The sequence below is a fragment of the Tachysurus vachellii genome, chromosome 1, assembly GCF_030014155.1.
Source record: "Tachysurus vachellii isolate PV-2020 chromosome 1, HZAU_Pvac_v1, whole genome shotgun sequence".
In the NCBI taxonomy this organism is placed as follows: Eukaryota; Metazoa; Chordata; class Actinopteri; order Siluriformes; family Bagridae; genus Tachysurus; species Tachysurus vachellii.
This window is the reverse complement of record NC_083460.1, coordinates 10,515,181-10,533,042: the sequence shown is the minus strand read 5'-3', so window position 1 is coordinate 10,533,042 and position 17,862 is coordinate 10,515,181. Positions and strand designations below refer to the sequence as shown.

Below are 17,862 nucleotides of genomic sequence, written 5' to 3'. Positions count from 1 at the left end.
AGCTAACTTCATCATCTAATTTTACTGCAAGGAATTAAACTTGACTTTTCCTTCTGTCGCTTTTTCTTACTGCTGGAAACTTGATTCAAATCTGAAAATCTTGCAATAAACTTTATTTTTAAAAACAAGAGTGTTATGCCATCGTGTTGCTACCAAGTCACAGTACTATGCCATGATGGTTTATAGCCCTGGTGTATTTAACAGATACACCATATTAAATCTGTATGCAGCTGCATTATGTATTTAAGAGATCACACAAAAACAGTAACAAAGCATGACAAAATCTAGTCATGCAAAAATAACTTCCAACTTAAAATACTTACTATTGAAACTAGAAAAAAAACTATTGAATTACATCCATTAGGAAAAGACATGGGGGAAAAAAGTAAATGGAAATAGTTTCATGTTGTTTTTGTGCCCTGTTCTGTATTCCTGAATTAGTTACTCTCAAAAAATCTTAAAAGTAAAAGATAAGTACCGGCTGTTGAGACAAAAAGCAACCAGTTTTTCAGACTGGCTGCAATCGAATAAGTTGATAAAACCTGCAAGATGGTCAAAAGGAACATTTCTAGTTTGTTACAATGTACAATGGATATAAAGAGTCATGTCCATGTTAAACTGGCAAGTTTTTGTGATGATACCAAGATACATTTTCAGAACTTTTTCCAGCCTCAATGTCAAATACACTGTATAAAAACTAAAAGGACAAACAATCAGCAACATTTTCAGGAAAAATTAAATTATAATAACCTAATTGCAGACGAGAGCACACTTTATATGTGGCGGCTTTTTATAGACTTTTTTCTAGACCTTTTAATGCATTGTATTTACACTCCTTCACAACGACATCAGGCACATCTATATATAGGTGTGCCTTTAAAGAACACCTGAACAATCCAATTCTACTCAATTCAATGAAAAACAAATGACCAAATTCTTATTTTCCATCATAAGAGATTATATTGATTATATTTCCCCTCAAAAGAAATTGTAGACCTGGAAAGTTCCTGTCATGGGGACCTCAAAATATGGCCAACGAATGACGGCTAATAAACTGGACACTCTGTGCATCAACTCCATATTGAAAAGAAATTCATGAAAGTATGAGGTGGCACTGTAAGTACCATTTACTATTCCACAATGCAAACAACTTCACATCGGTGTTCCTATCACATTTTATTTCAGTCAAAAACGTTACCCTATGATTTAGTCTTTAGAGTAAAAAACGCCAAAAGGATGCTGATTTGTTTCTAACATTTGTGGCCAGCTTTCAACTGCATGTTGGTCTACAGAAGAGTTATTACTAAGCACGATGTCCAAAAAGTCTTCTCCCCTTTATACCCATTCATTATACATTCCATTATAATTCCATTTTGAATTCTCCAGCTTACTAATAACAAACACCAAATATATAGATAAACGTGCATCAAACCCACTAATCTCCCTGAGATCCTTCCTGCACAGTTAATTATTCATTCATTCATTCATTCATTCATCTTCTACCGCTTATCCGAACTACCTCGGGTCACGGGGAGTTCATTAGTTCCGATGCAAATCAAACAAACCCGATCCAGCTAACTAATGTCTTTTCAAAAAAGTATCTATGTTTGTACATGCATGTGTTTAAATTGAGGCAGTTTGTAGTTGCCTATTTCAATTAACTATGTTTTTTTTCACATTTGTTGTAAAACTATATGTGAACATAAGGGAATGCAAAGTATTCCCTTAAGTAAAAAAAATTACAATGTCCAAAAATATCATACTAAATGGTATACCAGACAATAGTCAGATGAAATTCCAACTACTGATAGCTGAATCAGATGTGGTCAATTTGGCTGTAAATTTAAAAAAAAAAAAAAAAATGCTGAAAATCACTGCTATAGGTAAGCCTTTCATTGTCCCCAAATCATTAAGTGACACCATTGGTCTTTTCAATTTGCATGTAATGGGGTACATGTAGAAAGTCACATTATATGCTGATCCACATGAAAAAACATTGTTCTTTAAGATTTTCCTGCACATTAACATCTGAATCCATCTTATCCTTTAGAGGTCACAGGCTGAAAAAACAGCAGTGCTAACGTTCTCCCTCCTGCACCCAGCAGAGAGAGTTGTGCATGGAGCAAGAACACAGGTGCCAGTAGAGCAGCACTCATTGACGTTTGGTCTTATGCGACTCTGAGCCTGTATCTGGTGGAGGAGAGGTTGGGTTGAACCACAGACACAGCAAGATGATGAGATGGCAGACATGCAGGGACAAAGAGCTGTAGGCGGTGGAGGGATACGTGTTCCATGCCAGCTCTATCAGACCCAGTATCAACACTCTGAGAGTCAGAAAGATATACATAATAAAAAAAAATATATACATAGTGAGAAACATAATAAATAGAAATGTAAAACAGAGAAAGCATATCAGAAAAGAAAAAAGAAAAAAGAGACAGAAAAAACAGTAGACAACAAGAATAGAAAAAGAACAGGCGATAAGATAGCAGAAGTTCTGTTACACTTACTAACAAGTGAAATGCAGCAAACATGATCGCTTCAAGTGTATGTGTGGGTATTTATTTGTGTTCTCACCTGAGCAGGTGAGCCAGTTTCTTCACCCCACCGCTCCACAGTAGGTAGGGCAGAGTGTGGAAATACCAAACGTAGAACTGGTAGTGCAGCGAGCGGCAGAAGCACATACCAATAAAGTTTGAAGAGAACAATATGAGAACGATCTGTGAGAGTCAGTTAGGGAGCACAGAACTAAGCAGGAAATATTAACAAACTACAAGTCTGGGAAAAAGGAACAAGGGAAGACAACTAATACTTAGTAATACTTGGCCCTTTATATAAAGAGATGAGTTTTCCAGATTTAAATGTTTTTGTTAGGTTTCTTCAAAACACATTAGTCAATTATGATTATAAAATTCAGCTCTTAGAATGAAGCACACCAAAAGATATGATCAGCACTGAGCTTCCGTGTCATTGGCTTCCTCACAGAAGGATCTTTGAAAAGAACCCAAACATTGCTCCCTGACCTGTAAAACAAAGACAAACACACACACACACACACACATGCGTGCACACAGTTCAAATGTGTCTGCATTTCTCTTAATGAAAGAGTTTATACCACAGGTTAGGAGTTGCATAGACTGGTAGACAGACAGCAAAGAAACCAGATAAATGTAATCTGTCAGCCTGCACACTACTACACTTGGTGAAAAAAGATTTACTTTTGCTTTAATGGACCTGTAACAATTTGATATCACTTTTCATGTAGGTGTGTTCAGCTAGATTAGAGTCAAATAAGTAATGTGCGCTATTTCAAAGACGTCAATCATGTTTTTGAAAAGTAATATGTACAGACTTCCATCCAGGTTGGTGGCCTCTATCCAACTAGGAGTTTATCACTGACTGAGGAGTAAAAATTAGTAGTTGTACAACCCCAGCCACCTGAGTCTTTTGTCACTGTGCACAGAGCCTCCTACCTCTTCCATCTCCTCAAAGCAAAACAGAGAAGTGTGGCCAGGTGTGCAAATAACAGCACCAGGTGGAAGTACCTAAAGATGGAAACTGAATATTAAAACATGTACATATACTATTGTATTTGCTCTCATAATTATTAGAGATAGTGTGACAAAAAGATTTGCTTTTCACACAGAAACATTTCTCATCCTCATACATACAGTTTACAATAATAAATGAATATATCCTAACTTGTTGGGTAATGAAGAGAATACCTGCTGAGGAAAACGTCCTCAGGCAAGAATCGCCAGTTCACCGTCCACTTAAACAGAAACTGACGGCCCAGATCAAACGCCCGGGTCATGTAGCCTAAAGGATTCACCAAGAGGAAGGGTAAACCTAAAACAAGCTAAGCACAGAGAGGTAAAGGAAGTTAAGAGATTAAGTACAAAAGACAATAGTACATAAACAAATTATTTGTAACTACGTTTTTTTATTTATCAAGAAAGTGATTTTTTCTGTGATTATATTAAATCTGTAAAGCTGGCCCTGCATTCACTGTAGAAAGCAACAGGATTTGTGACAGCTGTGATTTCAGCAAAAAACAACCAGCAAAAAGAGACTTTTCTATTCAAATTAGGTACGATGTAGTGAAACAAATTCAAATGATTGGCTAATAGATATAAATCATACAGTAGCCTGCATGCAACTTGGCTACTTACGCTTCTACCTGGAACTTAAAAACAGGCTGGACATTGAACAGTAAGTTGTGAACAAAGTGTGAAAGTCCTGCTTTTAAGCCTAAACTTGCTCTAATGTCTTTTGAATCTATGTGAGACACCTGGATGATGGCACAGATTGTGAGCTTGGGAAGAGTCTTCAACAGTCCAAACTCTGACAGGAGGATGAAGAGGAGTCCTGGAGCAAATAGCATCACGTTCATCTTCACCGACACAGCTAGACTGTTCACATTAGAGAATGTACTATTTAGAATTATAAGCACATACACAATCACTGCAAGAGATGTTTAACTCGGTCATGACATGTTAAGCTTTAAATTTTAAAAAGCCATGCAAATCTAGGCCTTTATTTTCCCATTAGATTTTTTTTATTCTGAATTAAATCTATCCATCCAATGCCATTCTTGTCTCTGTCATTTTACCTATAAAGTGCACAACCCAGGGTCCAGTGTGCATCCAGAATTAGGTTTACTGCTCCAAAGAGCAGCATCATTGCCACAGGGTCATTAAAGAGTCGCAACACAAAGATGGAGTGGATTCGATATGATGCACAGCATACAAAGAAAAAAACATATGGTGGGACCTGAAGAAACAAGACATTTAGTGTTGTTACATGACCTCTTATTTAGATCTTATTACCCTTTAATAAAATAAATACAAAAACACATTTGTAAATCTCCTTAACCAATGTCATACAAAAACAAGCATACAGTGAGGGGGAAAAAAACTGTATGATCCCCTGCTGATTTTGTTTATTTGCCAACTGACATTTAAACATGACACAGGAGTCTATCCCTTACTGATTGTCTGTTGAATAGTTAGTGGATGATAACACATCCACTTGTGCTAGGCCATTTTAATGCATGTCTTTGTGTGCTTAGCCGTTCTCACCTTCTTTGTACGGTGGTAAATTCGGAAGACCAAAAAAAGAGTGATAAGATAGAAGCTAGCAAACAAATACTGTGCCAGTCTAATATTCAGCCCCTGGTCTGTAATATAGTAAAGCACAGTGAAAATGTACACAAATCCAGCTGGGTACCTAAACACACACACACACAGGGTTAAAACATTTCCTCCAGTGAAACAATTGTTCATTCATGCTTCATTTACATAATATGACACAATAATATAAATGTGTACATTTTTTAAGAAAAATGGCTACAAAAATACTAAAAAAAAATAGAGTCACGGTACAAGATAGGACAGAGTCTGAGCAGTGTTATACAGAAAAAATTCCCGAGTTCAACAATTGAATGACATTGGTCTGCAGGGTTGAATGAAACTCACACAAGAGGCCCCGTGTCTCCCTTTAACTGGGTGTAATCGTAGGTGCCATTTATGACACCCTCAACCTCATCCATGTAGGCTTTCCAATCAATCTCTGTATCTGTGGAGGCAGACAATACGTTTAAAGTGGTTTAGAACATAAAACAGTGCTTTTAATAGAACATTTAATATTCTACAAAGGATACTGCACCAATGGTGAACAAATTTTGCTCAATTAGGTGGGCATTTTAAATATGAAAGGATGCCATATTTTTAAATTCAAGCAGTTCACATGGTCAAATTTGGACATTGCATGTTATCCAAAACTAGAAGTAATCTTGTGGCATTTTAGAATTCTGGTTAACCAAAAAGGAGTAAAAGAGAAAGCTGGAAAAATATCATCAAAACTTTTCATCGTCAATAAGTTTGCGTTTTGTTACAATATCTTCTTGTTTATCTGATGGGGCTTCTGGAGACAGACTACAAGGCAAGTTTAGAACACATACTCGTCTGGGTGATACCAGAAAGTGCAATTATAAATCTTTTTTTTTAAATAAATTACTGCCAAATATATAAATAAATCTGCTCCTCCTTCACATGTGCATGCTTAAATTTACATACATATTACACCAAATAAACTGAGAACACTGTATCTTGGAATATATACAATAAAACACTTTTAAGCCCACAAGGGCACAGTTAAATCCATGTTTTCTTAAATTTGGTTTAAGGGAAAAAAGACTAAAATCTTAATGTCTAATCATTATAAGGTCTTAACGGCACCACAATAGTAATAGTGAACTCAAGACTATTTAGAACTCAGTTTTGCGACATTTTACGCTACATTGCGGCATTACAGATTTTAGCCGGTTAGCTAGCACCAGACTTACATGATACTTTTTGAATGACCCACAAGTTAATGCCGATTTCCACAAACCACAGGACCGCCGCGACCAAGAGTGTGTGCTCTGGCTTGAATAAAATCAGGTGTTTGTCCTGCCATATGGAATTTATTGTGTTGTGAAACGTGGACTGGCGAACAGTCCTCTTTTTGCCTCCTGCCATGTTTAGCTGTTATGCCTGACTTTTCCCACCCGTATTGCACCACGCCGCATATGGGTACAGGAAAGGAAAGAGGCGGGTTTTTTTTATTTCTAAATGCGGGTGGGAAAGAAAATAGCGTGTATGCGGAAGGCACGTCAGTGGGGCCGCCATCTTAGGAGGGCAGTTTTCTCCTTGTTGAGCTCATGGTCTTAAATTTTAAAAATTAAAAGTGTTTTTCTTTTTTTTCCATTAGTTGCTCAACATTTTAGTTTATTATCTAAATCACATGTATGTTACTGTACAGTGCTGTTTACTTCTTATTTTTCTTTACTTTAGTTGTTTATGTTCCTCAGAAGGTTGGTTGTATGTTTAAACTTAAAGTGTTAAAGTGTACATTAACTATGATTTACAAAACTTATACGACCTGAGAATAAGACAATTTAAGCCTAAAATGTAGAAAAATAATATGACTCGATATATTTCATGTCTTTTCCTTTATTATTTGTCTGGTTGTGGAAAGTGCTGTCTTTAGAGACCAAACAAACTATTAAAGCCTTATTAGAAGGTCAGAGTTGGTAAAACTGCATCATGTTTCACACTCACTCCAGACAGATCTAGACTCATCTTAGATACTTATGATAAATAAATTGGGTTTTATTTTGTTTTAGATAAACTAAACAAACTTCCTTACATTTGTATTAGTGCTAAACCTACATAAAATTTTGGCCTGACATTTTTAATTCATTGTTATATAAACCCTTTACATTGTTATATATATATATATATATATATATATATATATATAATTTTTTTTTTTTTTTTTTTTGCCGGTATTTATAGAAACGTTTGGTTTTCCACAATTGTAATACATTTGTAAAAACGTTCAAATAAGTTGCGTCATTGCCTAATTATCCCGGAACTGTTGTATATTACCATCTTTATTAAAATCTTACTCCGAGTTTTAAAAAAAAAAATAATGTCAAGTTCATTTTCCACATTTAGAAATATACAAAGTCTAAAGCAAACGTTGCAGCTGACTACCAGACGAATCTGACCTTTCCAACATGGCGGACGCGTTGACGTTTACAATCTGCAATTTGACATTCTAGAGTTTATGGGTAAGGGGAAGTGAAGTTGCTGTAGACCACGTGATCAAAACAAATGCTCAACTTCCGGGGATGACTTCTGACTGTATTGCAGGTAAATTCGTTACTTTTTCTTATTGCGTTTATATACTTTATATAACACAACATGTGTGTTCGTGTTATGTTCGTGTATTTACTCTCAAATCGTCCTTGAGGTTAAAATTGGACTGTGAAACTGTGTGAATGCTGACACTGTTGTTTATATGGCAGCCTGTAGGGACATTTTATAGGGCAGTAAATCCACACTGTGTTCAGTTAAGACTTCTATACAGACAACTGATTTGTCATTTGTTTGGATAAGTGACATTCAGAGAGTGTTAATGTTTCATTGTAGATATGTAGAAATATCAATTCCAATTCCAGCAATGGTTTTACATTAAATTGACATCATTTAGCAGATGCCCTTATATCCAGAGTGACTTACATTATCTAATTTTTATACAATTTGTTCTTTATACAATTGAGGGTTAAGGGCCTTTCTCAGGGGCCCAGCAGTGGCAGCCTGGTGGACGTGGGATTCGAACTCACAACCTTCTGATTTGTTGCATACCTTCACCACTAGGCTACCACATGAATAATCTCTCTCTCTGTATGTCTCTCTGGCTCTCCCTCTGTCTCCCTCCTTCTCTCTCTCTCTCTCTCTCTCTCTCTCTCTCTCTCTCATATATATATATCTCTCACATATATATATATATATACACACACACACACACACACACACACACACACACACACATATATATATATATATATATATATATATATATATATATATATATATATATATATATATATATATAATGTATGTATGAGAGAGAGAGGTGTAGTTCATCTTTAGATTTGTTCTGGCAGTTTATCAGAATTAGGTTTATTGGCCAAGTGTGTTGACAAACACAAGGAATTTGGTTCCAGCTATTTGTGACACTGAAAAGTACAGACATAAATAACACTATACTATATATTTAGCTTGTACTATACAAGACAATACAGACGATGAGATACGATATAAATAGTATGAGTATTTAATATGAATACAGAATATATGACTGGTCAGTTATGTACGTAAAGTGTGAGAGTGCATGGTAGTGCAAATAACAATATTGTGCAATATTATGCTTTTGAACAATATACAGCAGTAGTAGTGTGTGTAACGTATACAGATGATGTGATGACTGACAGTCCTGATAAGGCAGTACTTATAGATATGAAGCAATGAATATAATTATGGTGAGTTGTTGATCAGGTTGATTGCCTGGGGAAAGAAACTGTTCCTGTGTCTGGCAGTTTTGGTAAACAAAGTTCTGTAGAGCCTTCCAGAAGGGAGGAACTCAAAGAGATTGTGTCCAGGGTGTGAAGGGTCAGTAGTGATTTTTTTCCTGCCCGGTTTCTGGTTCTGGGAGTCCTTCACCTCCTGCTGGTATGCAGACTCGTCACCATCTTGGATGAGTCCAATGAGCGTAGTATCATCTGCAATTTTCAGGAGTTTAACAGTTGGGTCACTTGAAGTGCAGTCATTAATAAAGAAGGAGAATAGCAGTGGGGAGAGGACACATCCCTGAGGAGCACCAGTGCTGACTGTCCAAATACTGGAGTTAATACCTCCCAGTCTCACCTAAATCTCATAAATGTTGTGATGTTTTGTGAAGATTATTTTGTTGAACAGAACCATAAAGAGTCATAAACCTTTGTTGGTCTCGGGGCTTACTTTCTACAATAATCCAAAAACCACTGAAAAAAATCGTACTGGCTATTTGTCAGTGATGCTAAGTTCTGATTTGGCTAATACCTTCTCTCTATTGTGTCTGAAATGTCATACATTTATATATATAAAGTCTACACACCCTTAAATAATTGCAGGTTTTTAAAATATAGACAGAAATAACCACATAAACATCAGACTTGTAGCATATTTAATGTGATATAACAAACAGAAATCCAGAGGAAAAAAACATATTTAATTATTGTTAATATTTTAATAAAAGAAGAAAAAAAAAAGAAAAAGAAAAAACTACCGCAGTTTGATGACGTCTGTATATCCCTGATGTGTGCTTTGGGTCATGATCATGTTGGAATGTAAAATTCCTCTTCATTTTAAGATTTTTGACACAGGACAGAAGGTTTTGTGGCAAAATATCTTGGCAGTTGGAGCTATTAATTTTCCCATCTATCTTGATAAGTGCCCCTGGAACAGCTGAAGAGAAGCGGCACCAAAGCATAATGCTAAGACCAAAAAGATCGGTGCAAGACAATGCTAAGACCAACTTTATATAAGTTCAACCTTTTTCTTGTCAGACCAGAACACAGTTACCCACATGGCATTTTTTGGCATAATTTAGACAGGCTTGCATATTCATTTTTGGAAGAAACAGCTTCTGTCTTTCCACCCTACCCCACAGCCGGGGTACTTGTCCAGAACACAGTGGATGGCTGTCAGATGCAAGGAGTGATCAGAAATTCCTGTAGTTCTTCTGATAACTTTTTTCCTAATCCTCACATCAACGATGTCTCTGTGGTGCCACATTTTCTTTACTTATTGTTAATGGATTTGACAGTCTTCCATGGTACATTCAGTGCCTTAGATATTTTTTATTTCCCTCTCCTGATTGGTACCTTTCAACAATCTTGTAGTTTCTTAGCCATCTCTTTGTGGCCCGTTTGTGGCTCTCAGTAGAATGTAACCCCAAACACAAATATTAAAGCAACAGCTGACTTTTATTTGGTTCTAATCAGACTCCCTTGATTAAACTTGATAAATTTTTATTATTTTATTTTGTTTAATCTGCATACATGGTCATATTGTTGCTCCACTGCCTATTGTAGCACCACATTTTTACATTTTGGGAAAATGAATAAATGTAATTTATTTTGATGCATTGAAAATGGTATTTATATAAAGGGAATATTGGCTAGAAAAAGAGTCTTTGTTTCTTGTCACATTAATTGATTGCTTCTCTTTTGTTTACACATGTCCAGCTCACACTCTGTGAGATTTAACAAGGAAGAAAAGGAAGAAGATGGAGGAATTCTCTATTGGGACAGTGGAGGCAGTGTTTTTAGGTTCCAGTATTGCTTTCTCAGGCCTCTTTTATTATTTATACAGAAAGAAACGCAAAGCTGTGGACAAACTTAACGTAAGGCCCATCTAGTTTACTTCTGTTGCCTATTGTTTTTGCCTATTGACATTAAAATGCAGTTTTTGCAACCATTTAAAATGCAGACTTTTAATTTAGCAGCATATTTATGATTGATTGTGTATTATGTTGTAATGTTGTAAAAATGTGTGTGATTTGTGGTTTAAGGATGCTCCTCATATGGCTTTGAATGAGGAACTGGTGGATCTTCTAAATGCGACACCTGGGAAGTGTCTGCAATATGTGGTTATTGAGGGTAAGCTGCTTACTACTATAATATAACGTAATGTTGCCAAAATGTAACCCGAGCAACATACTTTAGTTGGTTCTGCACATATCTGATTAAAACCAGTAAAATAAAGAATTTATATAGGGATTTCTGTTCATACAAATAGATATGGGCCGTTTACAAACACAAACGTCCTTCTGTCTGTGCCCTTGTCACTGCAGGCACTGTGCAGCCCCTGGAGAAGCCCCTGAGCAGTCAATTTAAAGAAGGAACTTTTGGTGTTATTCAGAAACTGCTTCTCCGGGAGCATAAACTGGTATGGAACAACTTGGCACGCACCTGGTAAGACAATGTTGAATTTTACATTTCTCTTCATGTTGGTTTAATTACATGCAGTAAAAGCAGTTTATTTTTTTCTAAACAGTGTATTTTTTAAATTGTACCCTCCTAGTAAATAAAAATTACCCACATTAGTCTAGTGCCGTATTTTCAATTATTTTCTTATAAAATACTCTAACACATCAGTAGTTACTCCTGTCAAATATTGTTCTGATTTGTGTAATAAGTAAAGATTTTACAACATTGAAAAATTTAAAATTATTAGTACAGTGCTGTGAAAAAGTATTTACTTCTCTTTTTTGTCACAAATAAGTATTTCTGATCTTTAAACAAAGGGTAATATAGGACAAAGAGAACTTTATTAAAATAATTTATTAATGTGAAAACATTATACATACATACATTTGGCACTATATATATATATATATATATATATATATATATATATATATAATTTTTTTTCTTTGTGTAATTTTTCTGTCATTTCCAGTTATCTCTTATGCACAACATAACAAATGTTAAAACATCTGACAGTCTTTGGCTTCCTCTTTTCCCCTAAATCATAACTCATTAATTTCCCAACCCAGCAAGGAGCACAGTCAGGAGAATGAAGCAATTTTGAGATATTTAGCTGTTTCCATCAAGGCTTTCTCGTGCACATTTTTAGCTTTATATAAATATAGATTGATAGAAACCTCTGTAATGACTCCTTGTCTGGTTGACTTTCCCGAACACACAGAATGCTTCTATTTCCTGCAGGATGGACCGAGAGCGTGTGATGCATGAGCGTGTGAGCAGTGTTCCTTTTGCTTTGGTGGGAGGAGAAGGCGCACAAGTGCAGGTGCTTCGTCCACTGGAGGCGTCTGGCCCCGAGATGGAAACAGTGCATGAAAAGTTCCACCAGGCAAACTACGGCTTTACTGACCTACTCAGCCAGTATTTGAGTGGGGAGAAAAGTAAAGGCCAGCTAGAGACAGAGGAAATGCTAAGGGTGGGTGTATCCCTCACAGCTGCTGGGGAACTCATCGTCGATTCAGACCGGCTGCTTAAACTCCGCCCGCCTACTGATGGTTCCATCTACTTCCTGACTACGGCTGACTTTGAGTCACTCCGGCTTGATCAAGAGAGCCAGGCATCTTGCTGGCGGGCTCTGGCAGGCACGTTTGCTGTGGTGGGCATCGCTGTTGTTCTTTGGGCAGGGGTTCGATATTATATGCAGATCCAGAGAAAATGGGAGAGAGAAAAGATTAAGAAGGAGTTTGAACGAATAGGAGAGGGGGAGGAGGACCTCGAGAATGCATGTGTAATCTGTTTAAGTAGCCCTAGAGGGTGTGTTTTCCTGGATTGTGGACATGTTTGTTGTTGCTACAGCTGCTATGAGGCACTACCTCAGCCAACATGTCCAGTTTGCAGGCAGGGGATCAGGAGAGTTGTTCCCCTATATCAGGCCTGAAAATAAGTGCGCAAGAGAGAGTAGATTAAGAGCTGTACTGTAAGAGCTATTAGATACTGAGAGACAGAGGTCAGTAGGATATCCCCTACATATCCTCAGACAGAATGAAGCCAGAGAAATGGCTGCAAGTGCAATAAGAGAAAGAACATCTACAAAGGGGGACACTAATAGAAATTAGGTACAACTGGTTATTCTTTCGTTTAAAACTTCATCAATATTTTTACATTTCTACAGGCTAGCCCCCACTGTTTTTCTTTGTTGTAGTTCTCTCATGTTGAAGATTTAGGTTTTTTTGTCATGCCCACCGTAAATAAAAATAATGTTGTGTAAGGTGGCTTATAAAAAACATGATTAAAAGCTCAGCTCACCTGAAGTGAAAGGTATGCAAAGTGTCTCTTATGATTATGCCAGATTCCTCCAGAAAGACAAAAACTAGTAACATCTACAAAAATATTTCTGTGTACAATTCTTCCACAATTTGTTTTTTTGGAAATGTGAAGTGATTGATTAATGAAATTAACCTTGAGTGCTTGGTTGTGCTTGATCTTATGGCCTATTAATCATGTACTGTAAGTATAGGTGTGTGCAAGGAGAGTTTATAATGCTGTGATCTTTTCTTTTCAGGACTCTCATTTCTAGTGGCTACTAAAATTTTGCCTTTGTAATGACTTATATTTTTAAATGGAAAACAATCAATGGGTGATTGGTTTTAGAAAAATAAATGCTTTGTCATTTGTGAATGTAATCCACATTTCCACTCATTCCACATTAATAATCCATCCAAACATTTGTTTTGTCATTTCTTATTTTCCTGGCTTAGAAGGCTACGGAAGTGAGATGCCCTGGAATTCCTGTGTTAACACGCAGAAAACTAAATCAGGAAATCTGGAATCAAGAATCTAGTTGTATAGAAAATGTGCCATTTTAATGCATCTGGTCACTTTATCAGCTTTATCAGCAATCAGTGACTTGATGTGTTATAAAATAAAGGTATTGGATGAAATCTAACGATCATTTAAAACTTTTGGCAGCCAAACTTGGCCTTTACCCTCTAAAAATATGGATGCACATCAATTTTTATCTTGGTGCCTTAATTTGCACTCAGTTGGTTGAATCTGTCTTGCTAGTATTGGTACTGGATCTTATTTATTATTTGAGATTAGTTATTTCAGGGGCTAAAATTGTTATTATTATTGTTGTTATTGTTGTTGTTTCATTGCTGCTTAAATACAATTCTAAAACATTTAACTTGTTTGTGATTCACTTATCTTCACAATGATAAGGGTAGGTAAATAGTACAATAGGACTCTGAATGTAATGAACGCTAAACTGTTAAACCAAGATCAACCACTAGGTGACACTGGAGCTTTAAATGTACTTAGTCACCGAGTGTAAATTTGTACACAGAAGGCCCAATTCCACCCCCACCAAACACATCCATATTTAATTGATATAAGAAGACCCAGAAGAGTCCAGAGGATTTCACATCGATGTTTGTGTGTGCTGTGCCCTTGTCCTTCTGACAGGCTGTGACATTAAATCCATATAGGGGCTGTTTGTCTTCTTGGTTCTGCCACCTGCTGTAAAATGAAACCAAGGGCTACAGGATTTCGGCTGGATGTTATCTGTTGATTTTGTCTACACTGCAGAAGAATGGACAATTTCACACACATGAAAGGAACGGTTGTGTGGGGTGTTCTTGTGGAATGAGTTGAACTGAACTGGGACAGAATAGCATTTGTATTATGGCCTTATTTTGTTTGTGTAGCACTTTTAACAACTGGCATGGCAGTTTTACCAAAACACTACGTCCATGAAACCTCCAAAACTGATCTTTTACCTAAGAAGGTTGACTAAACAAATCTGTTTTCAGCCTGGACTTGAACACTGAGACTGAGAGTGTGAGTTCCGAAAACTAATTGGAAGACTGTTCCATATTTGTAGGGATTTTTAATAGAACGCTCTGCCCCCTGCTGTAGCTTTCACTATTATAGGTACCAGCAAATAGCCTGCATCGGTACTGCAGTGTGAGACAATACAGTGTTTTAGGTCCACTTTTTAAAATCAATACAAAATTTCACTGGGAGCCAATGTAGTGTGGATAAGATAGGTGTGATGTACAAATCTGGTTCCAAAAAAGTTGGGACACTATAAAAAAGGAATGCAATCATTTATAAATCTCATAAACTATAGAAACAATAGAATATAGATAACATATCAAATGTTGAAAGAGACATTTTGAAATGTCATGCCAAATATTGGGCTACACATTCCAAAAAGTTGAGAGAGCTTCAAATGAAATACTGAAGTCAGTGATCAAACCAAGTTCTTATTCTGCTGCACGCGATGAAACAGAAAGTTTATTTAGTGTTAGTGAGTAATTAGTAAGCTTCTGGTTGCATTTATCCATAGTACAAGCACTTATGTCTTGTCAGAATTAAGTAGGAAACTCAATTAATTGCATTAATCACTAACTGAAATTAATTAAATATTAACATTACACACTAACTGAGTATAAAAAAAATAAGCTTAACTGTTGTACTACACTGTCATACAGGCTGTACTACTGACTGTCACACATTTGAACCTCAGTTGAATAAGCCTGCTTTATGGTCTGGTCCTCATAAGTGACCATTTGAAGAGTGGCCGGAAGAATTTGCTCCTACCCATTAGTTCCTTGTGAGCTCTTGGTTGCTTAATTCCACTCAAGTACAAACTGTTGAAGAAAGGACATTACTTACGATTACATTATTTACTTTCCAGTGTCACCCAAATGAGGATGGGTTCCCTTCCGAGCCTGGTTCCTCTCAAGGTTCCTTATTTATATCATGTCAGGGAGTTTTTCTTTGCCACTATCCTCTCCGGCTTGCTCATTAGGGATAGACGTTAGAAATATATAGTAACTTAATTTTAAACTTTACCACTTTTATTTTGTTTCTATACTATGTAAAGATGTTTTAAGACAATGTGAATTGTTAAAAGCGCTATACAATAAATTGAATTTAACTGAACTACTTCTGGGGTCACGGTGGCTTAGTGGTTAGCACGTTCACCTCACACCTCCAGGGTTGGGGGTTCGATTCCCGCCTTGTGTGTGGAGTTTGCATGTTCTCCCCGTGCCTCGGGGGTTTCCTCCGGGTACTCCGGTTTCCTCACCCGGTCCAAAGACATGCATGGTAGGTTGATTGGCATCTCTGGAAAATTGTCCGTAGTGTGTGAGTGCGTGAGTGAATGAGAATGTGTGTGATCCTGCCTTGATGCCCAATGACACCTGAGATAGGCACAGGCTCCCCGTGACCCGAGATAGTTCGGATAAGCGGTAGAAAATGAGTGAGAGAGTGAACTACTTCTTGGATCTTGGAAGTAAATGGGAGGTTTAATATTGGCCTTTAGTTGGACAGCTGACAGAGGTTGAGGTCAAGATTTTTAATCAGGGGTTTGATAATTGCTAGTTTAAAAGATTTAGATACATAACCAGTGCTAAAGAATGAAATTATTATTTTTAGAAGAAGTTTGATTGCTTCTGGTATTATTTATTTGAAGAAACATATTTATAGATCTCTTAACTAAGTTGATTTTGATGAGGAAATGAGTAAAGTTTCTCAAAGAAGAGTGAAACATTCTTATTGTTAACTTATTGTATTGTGAAACATTCTTATACGTTAACTTTGCTACAGTATTAAATATGAATCTAGGATTAGTTTTGTTATCTTCATTTAAGGTGTAGAGAACAAATGATCTAGCAGTACTAGGAGATACTAAGAGGAGGCTCACCTTCTATGTTGTTTGAAATACTACTAATTTAGTTTGATGGTATTTACATTCTAATTTTTGGTTGGTCCATGTGATTGTTATTCCAGGGACCTGTTTTTTTCTCTCTGATTATATTTCTTTTAAAGTGGAGCAACATTATCTCTAGGGTTCTTTATTGCGTTCTGTGGTGTCAGAGGAGGATCCAATCATTGTTGATCACTAGAGAATTATTGATCAACTGATCAACAGGTTAAAAGTACCTAACATGAATGTATGTTTGGTGACATTTAAATGACAATGGACTAGATAGCTTGAAACTGTGGACATGTGACTATATTCTTTTATATTTAATCTGAATTATAGTACTAGATCAAGAGAGTGACCACCATTATGAGTGGGTCCTGTTACATTTTGATTAAGCCCAACTGAATGGACTAATTCTTAGACTGTTCTTAGACTTAGACTAGAAGTCAGCAACAGTTAACGATTTGTGTAAAGAAACCAGATTTGAGGTGATATCCACAAATTCATAAAGGAATTAGCTAAAGTGGGTAGAATTTTTTTTGTGGCTATATATGTTATGTTAGTATAAAGAAAACCCAATATCAGAATCAGAATCAGGTTTATTGGCCAAGTGTGTTGACACACACAAGGAATTTGGTTCCAGCTGTTTGTGACTCTCAAAAGTACAGACATGACACTATAGTATACAAACTATGAGATACAATATAGACAGAATGAGTATTAAATATGAATATAGAATATGACTGATAAGTTATGTACATAAAGTGTGGGAGTGCAAATAACAATATTGTGCAACATTCATTCATTCATTTTCTACCGCTTATCCGAACTACCTCGGGTCACGGGGAGCCTGTGCCTCAGGCGTCTCAGGCTTCTCAGGCGTCATTGGGCATCAAGGCAGGATACACCCTGGACGGAGTGCAAACCCATCACAGGGCACACACACACACACTCTCATTCACTCAATCACACACTAGGGACAATTTTCCAGAGTGGCCAATCAACCTACCATGCATGTCTTTGGACCGGGGGAGGAAACCGGAGTACCCAGAGGAAACCGCCAAGGCACGGGGAGAACATGCAAACTCCACACACACGAGGCGGAGGCGGGAATCAAACCCCGACCCTGGAGGTGTGAGGCGAACGTGCTAACCACTAAGCCACCATGCCCCCATTGTGCAACATTATTAATTATTTAATTATAATTATAATTATGCAATTTTTTATGATGGTGCTTTTGTAACTGTAGTTACAGCTAAATATAGATCATCTTTGCTCTACCTGGAGG

At 36.8% G+C, this 17,862-nt stretch overlaps 2 protein-coding genes across 2 annotated transcripts; one reads left to right on the top strand and one right to left on the bottom strand.

Annotated features, from left to right (window-relative positions):
* Positions 1–98: 98 nt before the first annotated feature.
* On the bottom strand, positions 99–6,563 carry alg3 (ALG3 alpha-1,3- mannosyltransferase). The gene is made up of 10 exons (XM_060871909.1): positions 6,347–6,563; positions 5,478–5,577; positions 5,082–5,229; positions 4,613–4,773; positions 4,292–4,412; positions 3,726–3,859; positions 3,474–3,545; positions 2,948–3,023; positions 2,578–2,723; positions 99–2,324 (listed from the first exon to the last, which is right to left on the bottom strand). Exons 1-10 carry the CDS (start codon positions 6,519–6,521, stop codon positions 2,153–2,155), a joined length of 1,305 nt encoding a protein of 434 aa, XP_060727892.1. The 5' UTR covers positions 6,522–6,563; the 3' UTR covers positions 99–2,152.
* Positions 6,564–7,584: 1,021 nt separating this feature from the next.
* On the top strand, positions 7,585–13,584 carry mul1a (mitochondrial E3 ubiquitin protein ligase 1a). Its single transcript, XM_060871885.1, has 5 exons — positions 7,585–7,700; positions 10,619–10,776; positions 10,945–11,032; positions 11,227–11,347; positions 12,104–13,584. The coding sequence occupies exons 2-5, from the start codon at positions 10,660–10,662 to the stop codon at positions 12,795–12,797; spliced, it is 1,020 nt and encodes a 339-aa protein (XP_060727868.1). The 5' UTR covers positions 7,585–7,700; positions 10,619–10,659; the 3' UTR covers positions 12,798–13,584.
* Positions 13,585–17,862: the final 4,278 nt, after the last annotated feature.

What these genes read in the sequence shown, in the direction of transcription:
- alg3 (XM_060871909.1), bottom strand. Translation starts at nt 6,521, where the DNA reads ATGGCAGGAGGCAAAAAGAGGACTGTTCGCCAGTCCACGTTTCACAAC. An exon ending in GGTCATTCAAAAAGTATCAT is followed by an intron (nt 5,578 to 6,346) that starts GTAAGTCTGGTG and finishes CTGCCTCCACAG; the next exon opens with ATACAGAGATTGATTGGAAA. An exon ending in GAGGACGTTTTCCTCAGCAG is followed by an intron (nt 3,546 to 3,725) that starts GTATTCTCTTCA and finishes TTCCATCTTTAG; the next exon opens with GTACTTCCACCTGGTGCTGT.
- mul1a (XM_060871885.1), top strand. Translation starts at nt 10,660, where the DNA reads ATGGAGGAATTCTCTATTGGGACAGTGGAGGCAGTGTTTTTAGGTTCC. An exon ending in AAGCTGTGGACAAACTTAAC is followed by an intron (nt 10,777 to 10,944) that starts GTAAGGCCCATC and finishes TTGTGGTTTAAG; the next exon opens with GATGCTCCTCATATGGCTTT. An exon ending in GCAATATGTGGTTATTGAGG is followed by an intron (nt 11,033 to 11,226) that starts GTAAGCTGCTTA and finishes TTGTCACTGCAG; the next exon opens with GCACTGTGCAGCCCCTGGAG.